The 14,033-nt window shown below is 36.5% G+C and overlaps 1 protein-coding gene across 1 annotated transcript; it reads right to left on the minus strand.

The window, feature by feature from the left end:
* Positions 1-4,804: 4,804 nt before the first annotated feature.
* LOC105045181 (late embryogenesis abundant protein Lea5) lies at positions 4,805-5,560 on the minus strand. The gene is made up of 2 exons (XM_010923354.4): positions 5,333-5,560; positions 4,805-5,214 (listed from the first exon to the last, which is right to left on the minus strand). Exons 1-2 carry the CDS (start codon positions 5,386-5,388, stop codon positions 4,983-4,985), a joined length of 288 nt encoding a protein of 95 aa, XP_010921656.1. The 5' UTR covers positions 5,389-5,560; the 3' UTR covers positions 4,805-4,982.
* Between the last annotated feature and the right edge of the window lie 8,473 nt (positions 5,561-14,033).

Genomic DNA, 14,033 nt, shown 5'->3' on the forward strand with positions numbered 1-14,033 from the left:
TGATACAATATGTTAATGTCTCAGCTTGTTTGTGCCTTGATTCAATGTTATATGCTGATATCGTACCAATGTCTCAATGTTTCAATACTTCAATGTTATATGAATGTATGTCCTGATTCAATGTTTCAATGCTCTGGTTCTATATTTCATTATTATAGGTTGATATGAAACCTAGCTCAGTCTTACTTTGACTATGCAATGATGTGATACTGAGCTCATTTTTTAAAATTGAGCTCTTCAGTATGCTCCGTTTCAATTATCTTTTGAAAATAAGCTCTTCAGTTTCAATATTTCAGATTTCTGAAATAGCAGTACAAGTTCTTCAAAGTTTCAGATTGAAATATCAGTTCAGCCTATATTTTAGGCAGAATTTCACTCATATACAAGTTTTGCTCTTTAGCATAATATTAGAGCTCCTTTCAGCCCATGTTTCAGAGCTTCAGCAAAACATGTTTAATAATATTCAGCATGTTCAGCAAAATAGAATACAACATTAGAGCTTCTTTTCAGCATAATATTAATAGCTAATTATACAAATTTAAGATTAACACAAGAAGACTAGAACATTCAAGTTCAGCATAAGGTGAACTTATGCAAATTTCTTTCAACTGAACTATCAGTAATAGCTATTTGACTGAAATATTAATGGCTTCAGTAACATATACTTTTGAAATTTAACTCTTGATGGCTTCAATATTAGTTATACCGAACTCTATTAGTGAAACTATCATTTGCTGAGAACAATCTTAAATTCAACATTTGAACACTGATCACACATAATTATTACATAAAGTATAAAGTATATTTCAAAGCTGATTAGGAAGGTTATGTCATTAATTACAAGGCTGATTACAAAACATTCATTAAATACATGACTTTCAAAATTTTATCTACTCTTCCTTCAGTCAAAAAAAAAAAAAAAAACAACTGCTAGCATTGCCTATGAAACCATCATTACAATCAAATAAAACTTCTCCCTTACGGCACATTTTATAAGCTCCCTCTTCAACCTAACATATTCAGCTTTCACTTTTGTTACTTCTTTTTTAATGTCAAAAGCCTCCCTTTTTAAGACATCTGCCTCTTCTAACAGGTCGATCGTCTCTCCTTTCAACTCGGACACATGTTCTTTTAAACCTAAACTTTTTCCTCTATATCTTCCAATGATTTCAGATAATCTTCCTACCTCAGCTTTCAAATCTTTTGCTTTATCTTTCTTTTCAAGAAGAGCTACTTTGGCTCAACCTTTGATTTTCGAATTGATCCATATGAAATAATCATGATAGGACTTATTCTGCAAAGAAGAACAATTATGCATAAAGATTATAATCAAACAACTGACACTATATCTACAATATTGATCAAAGTTACCTAGTAGTTTCGACAACCTCTGAATCTTCTTCCAAGATTGTCATCACTCCATAAGGTTCACATTTTAGTTAAGAGACTACACTTGCATTGTCCCACACCATCATTGCTTCTTGTTGAGTCCATGCTATAGTTTGGAGACTCACGCGTTGATCTTTCAATATTTCTATAAGCCATCACCTTCAAACGGACTTTGAATCAATGCCTTAATCACCGCTATCCAGTCGCCGGATGAGAAAAGAAAAATAGGAACCAGAAATCCTAAAAGGAAAAAGGTAAGGAGAAAATCCTAAATGGGGGATGGATAAAAAATGCGGGAACTAGTGTAGTTCACATCAACCGAGAGATACCATATCATCAGTATTTGCCATATTATCTCAACTTACACACCACATCATCTACCACATCATTTCCGTCATGATAATTAGATGGAAGTAATAGCTAGGGAAGAAATTGAAATATTTTGAAAGTTTTGGGATCTGATTGCAACAAATAGAAGTCTAGGATAAATATGAAAACCCCCAAAAAGTTCAAGATTTTTAAAATAATTAAGTCAAATATTTTTTATGAATAGGAACATAATGTCCATCCATATTTCTTTAGTGGCATAATTAAATATACATAAGTAGATTTCAATTCCATCCATTAATGACATAATGTTTTCATTTAATAGTGGAAAGATTGTTAGGTAGGAGAGCCCAGATATGTAGTATATTGAAAATTAGTTTTAGTCCATATGGTATTCATAGATAAAAATTTGCTGCTGGCATGGATAACTTAATTGACTACTCTATTTTTTCTCTATTTCTGTTTTTGCGTGTGTGTGTGTCTATGTGTGTGTGTGTGTATATATATATATATATATATATATAGAATCAATAAGGAAACCTCAGAAAATTGAGACTTCTATGGGAAAAAAACGTCAAGGTAGAATTTCCCAGGACCGCTAATACTTGCTTGGCGATTTACTGCAGACCAAATTTTATGAGCCATACAAATCCTGTGCACCATGTGGCAAAAGGACACTTTTAAAATGGTATTTAATGTTTGCTTAGTTTTTTTAGTAGCAACTATTTTCCTATTTGGTAGCAGATTTTGTGAAAAAGTTATTGAGGATTGCCTTCCAAATGCATACGCAAAGAAAGGATATAATTTAAAAAAACAAAAATATAATTATAATTTTTAAAATGATTATTTTTTTATAAAAAAATATTTCACATAACTTTTCTTCAAGTAGGGTAGTTTATTTCACTTTTTTTTGATATGTACCTATGGTGCCAATATCATTTTTCCTTCCCTCTGAAAAGTCCCAATATGCATCAGTTGAACATGAAGGTCTGGAAATTTTCTTTGCCAGGCTGGAAAACGGAAACTTTTGAATAAAAAGCTTGATTCTTCAAGATATCTTAATCAATATAGAAATCTTATTTATATGTAAGGCTGCCAATGGGTCACATACACCTATTTTGCTTAGACCCAATCTAACCCATGTTAAAGGATCCATAGAAGTGGATTGGGTACTAAAATTGAATTTATTTCATTTTCGAATCAAACATGGATTTACTAAATTTGAACCCAATCTGATATGGTCCACTCCAGCCCATTTGATCTCCGTGGTCTTTTAGATCATTTACTTTGTGATCCGACTCAATCCAAGCTTGGTAGACCATTAAGACCCAAATTCTTTTAAGCCTCTAAGTCATGATTTGAGATTTGTGTGAATAATTGTTTTAACTTAAAGATATGTTTAAAATTATTTTAATATTCTAATTTATTTTGAAAGTAATATTATTTATTATCTGTTTTGTGTGACTAATAATATTTACACCTATAGTAATTGAAGTATAGTTGGCTACATTTAATCCGGATTTCCAAACCCAATTTTTTTGGATTATGGCTGGATTATATATAGATCCGATTCAATCTGAATGTCTTGTTGGATAAAAAATTTTAACCATAGACTTGATCTAATCCAATCTTTAATTATATGGGGTCTAGGGTCTGAATCCAATATTAAGATCCGATCAAAAAATCAAATCGGACCAAAATTACTCATGATCTGGTTCAATCCAACCTATTTGCATTCCTATTTGTAAACAAGAACCCATTGTACTGGTACAAGAGATACTGTGCTGGGTCAAAAAAAAACCCAATGCTATAAAAGTTGAAAAGAAAGTTTTTGTGCACACGCGTGGTGCAATAAAATTGACATGGAGCGCACCATCCAACTATATTGGAGCACGTAGCCACTATTTTTCAATATGCATTTTATAATTATAGTTCTGTTTTTTCGTTTAAAATTTTAAATGATAAAAATATTTTTCCTATTCTATAAAAATTATGACATGCTATGATAATATTATGATATTTTACGTTCAAATTATGATTTTATGCATATAAAAAATCATAATTTTTTTTAAAAAAATTATTAAAAAAATGATATTTTTATTACTGAAAAATTATAAAATTTTTAAATGACAAAAATATTCTTCCCTCGTAATATTTCATAGTCAAATTATGAACATGAAATCATAATTTCATAGGATATCATAATAATATGATCATAGAATATAATTTTTTTTAAAAAATAAAAAATATTTTTATGATTTAAAATTTTAAATAAAAAATAAAATTATAGATATTAAATATATGTTAAAAAATGATGATTATATTGTCTAATTAGATAGAGTGATATATTTTTTTTACGATATATATGATGTACAAAATATTACACAAAAATTGAAACCCATGTAAGAGATAAGAGACTCTCTCTCTTCTGTTGGTGGCAAGGGAAGTAAAACAGTCTGCTTCCCAGATGTAGTTTTTAAATCATACCAAACTGCCAATAACTCTGCATTAAAGTTGAAGTTGATGTTATCAAGACTGACATGGATGAATACAATCCATCAAAATTAGTTTTAATACAACCTGGTTGTGACAGCAACCGACACACAAAACGAAAGAAAGAAATCTCCTTTGAAACAGACCTTACGGCATCCAAGTTGGGCATGACCGACAGAGCACGGCAATAGACAGCATAAAATCTATTAAAATCTATCAACCCTACAAAGCTAGAAGGCCACTCAACCTAGATGCCAGTGAGAACTTTCTAACAGCTGGTTTTAATACCCCCACTTCGCAATCAACTCTCAAAATAGCACGCCCTAATCCAGCTCAAAATTTAAAAAAATAATCGAGGAAACGATGTCCTAGTCTTTACCTATTTAATGAATTAAATTCAATGAGTGCTTTATGATCCAAATTAATACATAACGTCAATACTTCTTCCTGCCAAATCGAATCTAACCAATAACGCTTACGCTTTTTTAAGCTAAAGGAAAAAAAATATTCATATCAGATTCCTCGGACTCAAATAATTCAAGTGACAAAAAAGAAAAAAACACACTGACTGATAAAATAGAGGACAAAATTGTGCTTCGCTCCTGATTAATAATCTCATTTATTAAACCACGAAACAGCATCATACTATAATCGTTCATAGTCGGCGGCTCATATAATTATTAAAGAAAAGGACCAAAATTCTATCCTAAACATCGAGGGAAGAAAAGAAAAATCTTTAGTATAACGCCTCGGTGCCGGAAATTTTCTTCGATTCAGTGCTGAGACTTTGGCTTCAGCAGCATCGCCCGCAGCTCCGCCGGGTCCATTTCCGCCGCACGGTTCGCCGGCCGGTAGAAGCCGGTGACCGGATCCGGCACCCAAGATGACGACGCCGCCGACTCCAGCCCTCCATCTCTCTTCATCGCCGCCGCCACCTTCTCCTCCACTACGGTTCTGCTCCCCCGCCCAGCTACCGCCGCCGCCGAAGCACTAGAATAGCCCCTCCTGGAATCAAACAGATCAGGACCGTCAGATCAAGGAACGATCCAGGGATAGACCGATGGACATCTACACAAAAAAACAAACAAGGACAGATGGAACGGGAAGGCGTTGAGATTCGCACCTGCTAGCGAGGAGGGCGATGCCGTCGGAGAGAGCCACGATGAGAGCACGAGCCATTTGATCTCGATTGGAGAGCTGAGATCTCCAAGCTCACGCTGCGAAGGGAAAGAAAGAAGGGTTTTTTTCTCTTTTCCTCTCTTTCTCTCGCTTCGCAGCGGCGAGGAAACGGCCCGCCGCCTCTCTCTCGTCCGAGGGTTTTGGTTTAGAGGGTGAGGGAAGAAGGGGAAATGGGAGTATTTATAGGGGCTAGGGGAAGGTGGAAACAGCGGAGCAAATGGAGGGAAAGGTTTGACTGCGTCAACGTGGGGTTCCAAGATGTGCAGCGATGATACGAGAGACGAAAAGGAAATGACACGTGTGAGGAGGTGAACGAAGCCGTTCGATTTTTTTGGGGACGGGGTTTTCCGCGCAAAACCACCGTTGGATCACCTTTGCGATCTGTGCAGCGGATGAAGACGCGGGTCGGAGCGCTTTGATAGCTGTCAAGGCGGATGATCCAACGGTGATTCGAGGAAGGTGAATCCTACTTTCGTGCGAAAGATACGATCCTGATTTTTTTTTTAGGGTGTGTTTTAAGTGCGCGCGGTCGGCCGCTCCTTTTATGGCGGTGGAGGGGTGGGGCCACCTTAGTTTTGGCCCTTGTGGGTGGTCAGGGGCGGTGGGTGGAGAGAGGCGGCGGGGTTTCGTGGAATTTGGACAGGTCTCCTGTGGCGTCCGGCTGGCAGTCTTTCCTGCTGCTCGTTGTGTTGTCCACAAGTGGCGGATCACGCCTGGAGGCTACTAGATGAGGGTTGAGGTTTGTTGACCTCTGTGACCTTACCTTATCATTCTGGTTTAGGACGAATCAGACCAAAGATCTTGCTGGGGAGGAAGAATCAAGAAACTTCTACGGATTGATCGAAGAATAAAGAGGTAGAGCGGTAGAGGGAGCAAATGCAGGATCGGCGATTCGGCCAGCCTCAACCCTGAGGGAATAGAAAGAAGACTTTTCAAGGTGTTTCTCCCACTCGGCAGGAATTCAACAACTGAACCTTTTGCGTTCGCACTCCCTTTCTGCTCATTAAGGTATATTTGATTAAAAAAAATTCTATTTTGATTCTAATTTTGGAGAAGAACAAAAATATTTTGATTTTTTCAAACTCAATCCCAACTCTTCTTCATATTCAAATTTTATTCTAATTCAGATTCAAATTTCATTCATGAACTAAATACATCAAAGAATATGGTCATTTCAATTTCAGCTTCAATTCTGACCACGAATATATTTTTACTCTCTTCAACCCATCATGTAAAATCCTACCCAATATGTTAAGAAAGTGTTTGGTTCACAAGTAAAATTAAAATCAAAATCGAAATGGATGGGAATAAAAATCAGAATGACCATATCTTTCAATGTGTTTGGTTAATAATGAGAGCTGAAAATAGAATCCGATTAAAATTTTTTCCAATCAAACAGCTGGAATAGAAATTACTCATTTTCATTCCCATTCCATAATCCAACACATCCTAATCAAACGTTCTTTAGATTCCTTTCAAACAAAATTTAATTTAATTTACCAATACAGCATTTATAGAACTAAATAACTTCTCATAGACATGTAACCAATACTTTGAGGTTATTTTTCCTTTTATTTCTCAATAGGTTATTTTAGCTTAGAGCTTTGAGCTAAAATTTTTGGGGAAATATAATTAGGGTGCGAACACGAGGGATTGGTTCTAGACATTTTTAAGTGAAAAATAGATGCCAACTAGTGGAATCAATCAGCCATGTCGCTATGTTTAAATTATGATGGTTAGGATCTGTAATGTTGTATATGTTATTGGTTATATAATTCTTATTTACAAAAGAGCTGGATGCATTAATGTAGACTAGTTGAAATGGATTGCATCAAGCCTCGTATTCAATTTTTGGACTCATTAAAACTTTCATGGCCGGCCGGGCAAGATAGGTTTGTGAAGGTAGATCAAATCGGAGTTGATTGGGTTAGTTTAGGATTGAACATGTTGAGTATCTAAAACAATTCATGGATTGAACCTTCATGATTGGCAACCAGTCATGATTCAAACTGAATAAATTAAATATTTATATCTATTATTTTGATTTAATTATATTTGATCTCAACTAATTCAATCCATTGCCAAGAGATCCAACTAAATGGATCAACTTCCACTATCATTAATTATATATATCATGCATATAAATAATTGAACATCTCCGATATGGGCAAAGGTATGAAGTGGGGAAAATAAATCTGCAGAAAGCTTTTTCCCAAAAAACACAAAACTGATTGATTGAAAAACTTCACTTATACGATGAAATCAAGATTGACAATCATCTCTAAACAATAATTTCAATATAATAATCCGATAATTAAGGGGATTGGTTCTAATTCTCCAGCCACAATTTATGGTCACCGGGAGGTCATGGTAGCCGGGAAGCCGGCTTGTTGCGGTGCCCATTCCCTGCACGTTTCGTTCTCTTGTGGAACGCGCGTGGACGACGGGCAAGTGTTTTTGGTATTTTCGGGAAAAGGATGTTTCGCTATCATCTCCATCAACCTTTCTATTTTTATTTGTTAATTTAATGAAGGGCAACCCCTGAAGCCCCGAGGCGGCAGCTCAGATTCCTCCGAGCCACCCCCCATTTTCTTTCTCTGTCTCTTTGATGACTGATTAAGACTCCATGGGACCCCCCAAGACCGCGTGTTAGCTCGTAGTATTTCGATTTCTCACCCTCCTCCTTTTTTTTTTTTTTTTTTTTTTTTTTTTTGTGTGTGTGAAAAAACAGAGGTTTTCGATCTTCTTGCTTAATGTGGCTTGTCTCCTTATCTTAAAGCTTACAATTTTTTGGTTAAAATTAAATTACAATGTGAATGCCGACGTGGGATTATCACTCAGAAAAAGGAAGAAAAATGTAGGCCTTTGGAAGGTAGACATGACCGAGTGTGGCACGACCACATGTAGTTTCTGAATCTTGTCTATGAGACGGAATGGTTGGCACCTGTTGTACATGTTGGATGATAGATCATATACAGAGCACAGGACCTAACTTGGTGCCATATCTGGACATCAAACTGTATCTTTTTTATATCTATTTTTGTGGCTTGCGTTGATGAAAAGACTAACCACTCAATTTTTTGTTTTTTTAGAAGAAGAGAATTCATAATTAAATTTGTAATAGAATTTTCTTTACACAGTTTCCGATATCAGCATTTGGTATCTTTCAAGCTTTGGCAAATTGTGGTCTTAGAAAGATGGAACAATAAACATAAATTCAAGGTACAAAATTGAGACTGGTTACATTGGTAATCAAAATCCTGTTTGCATGAATTGTCATTGTTTTCTTCTGCCAAAAAATTGTCATTATTTTCGGCTACACCTGAAATACCAATAGGGATAATTATGGTCCCGGAGGCTAAATTGAGTGGGGTCTCTCTAGTTGAGATCCGAGATATATTCGATATACCTATAAGAGCTATAGAGCTCATCAGTCCAAAGTTTCTTTCTCTAAATTAATCTTATTTTGAGATCCTGCAAAATAGTCGTGTTAGTTACTTTGTCCTCCCTATTGAATTGTGGATGTCTGATTAAGATGAGCCTATGATTAATGTAAAGATCCGAGCAAAATTTTTTGAACTTTGGATTATCGAACTACCTTATATTGTCGATAATTATTACTTAAGACAATTCAAAATGGCATATAATAGACCTCTAAATGAAGTCTTAGATCTTCTTCTCGGTTATCTATGCTAGTGGCTCTATCTCAATCCAATTGAAGTAATCAATAGCAATAATGAGGAACTCCCGCTGTCTAATCACCTACAATAATGGTTCGAGGATTTTTATACCCCATTGACCAAAAGGCCATGAAGCAAAGATTGGAGTGAGCTGAGACGCTAGTTGGTATTGAATATTAGCATATTTTTTATATTGATCATATTTTCTGACTTAGATCATTTCTACAGATGTCCTCGTGAACTTTCCAAAGTGCATGGTCCTCTTTGGAAGACTTGAGACACTAGGTAGTGACAATGAATGAGACTTTTTGTATAGTTTTTCATCAGGAGCACATATCAAGGAGCCTGAGCTTCCTTCTCCTTGCCTCAATAGAATTAGTTGGAAGCAGGATTTTCAAAATCATACCAAACTACCCGATACATCCTGTATCGAGTTAGACCGATGGGGAATCGGGATGGCTCGGACATCTAAATTAGTTCTCGGGGGGATAGAGAAGAAAGAGAAGAAGAGAGAGAGATTGGAGGAGAGAAAGAGAGGGAGAGGAAGAAAGAATCTCTGACAGTCATCAGAGGCCATCTAACATCTTGCCGAGGTCAGTATGCACGAAGGAAGGGAAGGAGTGAGAGTGGGAGGTCCTTACCAGGTCTCCGGATAGATGGCATCTCCACCGTGAGATCTCCGATGGCCGATGAGCCCATTTCGATGGGTCTAAGGCTGGCCAAGCTAGAGGAGGGCCTCCGCGGCTCTGCCTCCTTTATTTTCGAAACAGGGATTAGCCCTTGTTTTAGATTTATTTTTTTGATTTTAACATGTGAAGTCGCCAACCCAGGTACCCACTTCGCAAAGTTTTATTTTTTTAAAAAAAATCATTTGAAGTTGGCAAACCATTTATCGATTTCATCTGGATATTTTTTTTAAAAAAGATGAAGTCGGCAACACTATTGCTGACTTTGCCTGTTACAAATTAAAAATAAAAATCAAAACAGGGGTGAACCTCTGTTTCGAATCGACCGTCCTCCACAGCCCTCAACCACCCTTTGTGCTGCCTCATCAGTCGTCGAAGAGCTCTTCGATGGTATCTCTTCCTCTCCTTCTCCTCCTCTCTCTTCCTCTCTTTCTTCTCCCTCTCCCTTCTCTGGCCTATCGGTTCGCACTAATCCGGTATGGATCTGTATCGAGCCATACCATCGATCGATTGATACGGACTCTGATACCAAATCCATGAACATTGATAGTATTCCATTCGTCAGGTACTCCATGCTAGGGTCTAATACACCCTAAGATGGATTGTCTATCGTGGTCATGGCGATCCTATGGCAATCCGACAAGTATCTTGATAAAAAATGACGAAGCGACTGCTCAGCCTCTGCTACTTGATCCTTTATGATCGTGCTAGAGGAACTTCAAAGTCTTCCACCTGCTAGACAACAAAAAGTTGGCCATCTCGCTGCTCCACTTCCTCCTTCACTCAAAGAGATCCATAATCTTAACAAACTTCGGAACATGTGAACCGTTATTTTTGAATAGTCGGAGCACGTCTGCATGACCTTGGCTCCCTTGTAGCAGTGTATATAGTCAAAAATGATAGGTACCCACCTCCATCTTTAAAATCCAACTCCCCAGGATCCTTCAGAGAAGAGAGAGGTAAATACTTACTTCGCATGTCTTTTCTTTAAGAATGGTTCTACACGAATTGGAATATATCTCCCTCATAAAGTTTTGAGTAACTATAACTCCATCTTTGAACTCTACCTTCCACATGGCATCCTCTGGGCTCCCACTCTCCATTCTCTTACTCCAATCTATCTTACTTTATACTCAGCTCAACTACTAAATTGCTTTAGAAAATTTAGACCTCTTCTGTTTGTTTCTATAAGAAACTAACTTAGGCATTAGAGGATATATCCCCTGCTAGAGAATCCTCTAGCATAAACATTTTCCTATCCTTGGTGGTTTTGTAGGATCCAGATCGTGTGATCGATTGAGGACCAAGTGCCAGAATTCAACCCGAAGGTCTTACATGGCCATCTTATGATCATTTATCTCCCTTTTTCCGACTCCAGCTCGGTAGCCTAAGTCAGATCAACTCCTCGATAGTAATAGGATAGATCCAGCTCAACTCGAGACTAACCTATAGGACTAATTCTTGATTTTCGAAATTAGGCTTCCCTAGTTGCTTAATGTAGACTTTCTTCTCGAGCTTGGTGTAACCTAAGGTGGCCAGATAAGATAATGAATATGCTTGGGTATTCTCTGACCTAGAAATTTGATAGATCTAAAAATAATTGAAAGTTATATAGAATGTTAGATGTATACCCTAGAAGCCAATTAGGCCGACATATATAATCTTTCTAAGGACATAATTTATAATTTTGACTTATTAATGAAATAAAATTTGAATTATTTTTTTATTCATATTGTATGATGTGTCTATGAATCGTCCAACGAATTAACAAGATAATGACATATATTCTCAAGAGTTGAAAATTTGAGACATATATCATTAATGATTAATTCATAAATTACTCCAGATCAAAAGATCATCATGTGGATGGTAATTGATCTGAATATGTTGGTGCATAAATCACTTTCTTTAGAGATAGATGAGCCTTGAATCTATAATGTAAAGACACTGAGCAAGAGTGTAGGTGCTTGTTAGAGAACAAAAGTATCAAGTATGACCAACATCAGTAGTCACATGGATATCTATCTTCTCGTCGGTGACATACTCAATACTGTAGTAGTGTGAATAGTTCTCTGACTTGCGATGCTTCGACTATTCATAATGAAATTACTGTAGTTTGACTACATCATAATTCGATCTCCTAGTCATACATAGCTTTGAAGTATATGTTGACTGTAGTAGGTTTATTATAGAAATAAAATGTAGATCTAGATGGGATCTATCGATCTTGGTAGAAAAAGTAGTCCTATGTGGATCATGAAATTGAGTTTGAAAGTCTATGACCATGGCAAGCATGAATGATGGAAAGAAGTTTTCATAAGATTTCACTAAGAACTTAGATTAATTGAATCTTACATCTAACAAGATCAGGTTGATGAGTTATCTATAATCTCAGTTTTATCAGAACTCATGATAGAAGAACCAGATCATACAGTAACTGCATCTAGAGGTTTATTCATTCAGTTCTGTTGGATTGTCACTACATACTACTAGATGTCACTAGTGGATTGTGGGACTAATTAAGAATTATTTGGATGATCAATAATTTTTGAATTGACTAAATTAAAAATATTTTAATCTATTGAAAAAAATTTCAATGATATTGTTGATGGAGATCTCAATTTATCCTACTACCATATAGAATTAAATCTATGGGGATACACAAAGAAAATTGGTCTAGAATTTAGCAATTAGACTCATGTGGTTCTAATTGGGTTAAGGATTTGAGAAATTATATTGGATTTAGGAATACTATGCTAGCACATGGTTAAATTCAAATTCACTTTAGACTTGAATCCCAATGAGATAGGGATTGGATTAACTCAATTGCATATTATATGGGCAGCCAAGAGTTAGTTTTCCATCTTAATTAAGATTGTAGGAGATTGGGCTCATGCCCAACTTGGATTGGATCCAAGAGGCGCCAGTTGTTGGCACCCCACTTGATCTTATGCGACATGAAGAGGAGGCCTTGAGGGGCACACACCCCATCTGGTTTTGATGCCAAAAAAGTAGGAGAGATGCATCCCAGAGTCCTTAAGGAAGTTGGTTTTGATTCTTTATGAGATAAAGATTTGATTTGATCAATTCCTAAACCAAGTACGATTCTCCTTTAGGCCTATAAAAAGGTCTGAAGATGTGATCTTAAAATTCTATGAAAAATCAAGCCCGCACCTCCTCTCTCTCTAGTGCTCATGCCCCTCTCTTTTCCCTTCTTCCTTATGCCCACATCCAGGTGTTGGGCATCCTTGATCTCCATGCCCAAGGAGTTGGGCATCCTCCTCCATGCCCAAGACATTGGGTGTTCCACCTAGAAGATAAGAGAGAAGGTGTTCTCTCTTCTTTCATCTTTCCTTCGAGGTACATACTAATTTCTAGGAGAAGAAACGAGAGAGGATCATCTTAGATCATTTTCATGGATATCTGTAGAGGTCGAACACTTATGTGGCTATTTAAAAAATTTGAAGGGATATCCACGATCATCAAACCACAGTAAATAACTACCCATACTAAGGTAAAGATGAGATCTTCATATTTATGTATTTGATATATTTAATTTTTGCTTTAGATCTCAAGGACTTAATAGGCATGGTCTCATGAGATGAGATGTAATAGATGCGTGTTAGGTTAATTTAGTCTCTATTGCGTAAAATTTTTTGTTGATCTAGCATGCACCCCTATGATTTTTTTCTTCGGACAAGTCCTTCAATTTTTGTAGATATCTTATCATAGTCGGTTCTCGGATCTCATAATCTCTCTGAGCTTGATTAGTTTCCAATTGAGAGTCAATAAATACTTTCAACTTTCTCACCTTAAGCTATTTGACAATGTTCCAACTAGCTATTAAGGCCTCATATTCGGCTTGATTGTTAGAAGCTTCAAAGTCAAACTAAAGGGCATACTCAATAAGGACTCTTTCTAAGCTCACCAAGATAAGTCCTGCTCTACTTCTACATAAAAATTTGAAGCTTCCTCAACATATAATATCTAGGTGGGCTCAAATCTTTCCTCTTTGGACATGTCAGAGGTGGATTCTTCATCAGAAATGGTATATTTAGCAACAAAATCAGTCGAAACTTGGGCTTTCATAAAGGGTTGGGGATGACAGTCGATGTCGAATTCACTGAGTCCAATCATCCATTTGGCCATCTTTCTCAAGATGTTTGGTCTTTGCAAGAGTGTCTTTAATGGTTGATCAGTTAGAACAACCATAATGTGGGTTTGAAAATATGGTCAAAGCCACCGCACCAAGGTGATAAGGGCGAATTTCAATTTTTTC

Source organism: Elaeis guineensis, chromosome 5, assembly GCF_000442705.2.
Source record: "Elaeis guineensis isolate ETL-2024a chromosome 5, EG11, whole genome shotgun sequence".
NCBI lineage: Eukaryota > Viridiplantae > Streptophyta > Magnoliopsida > Arecales > Arecaceae > Elaeis > Elaeis guineensis.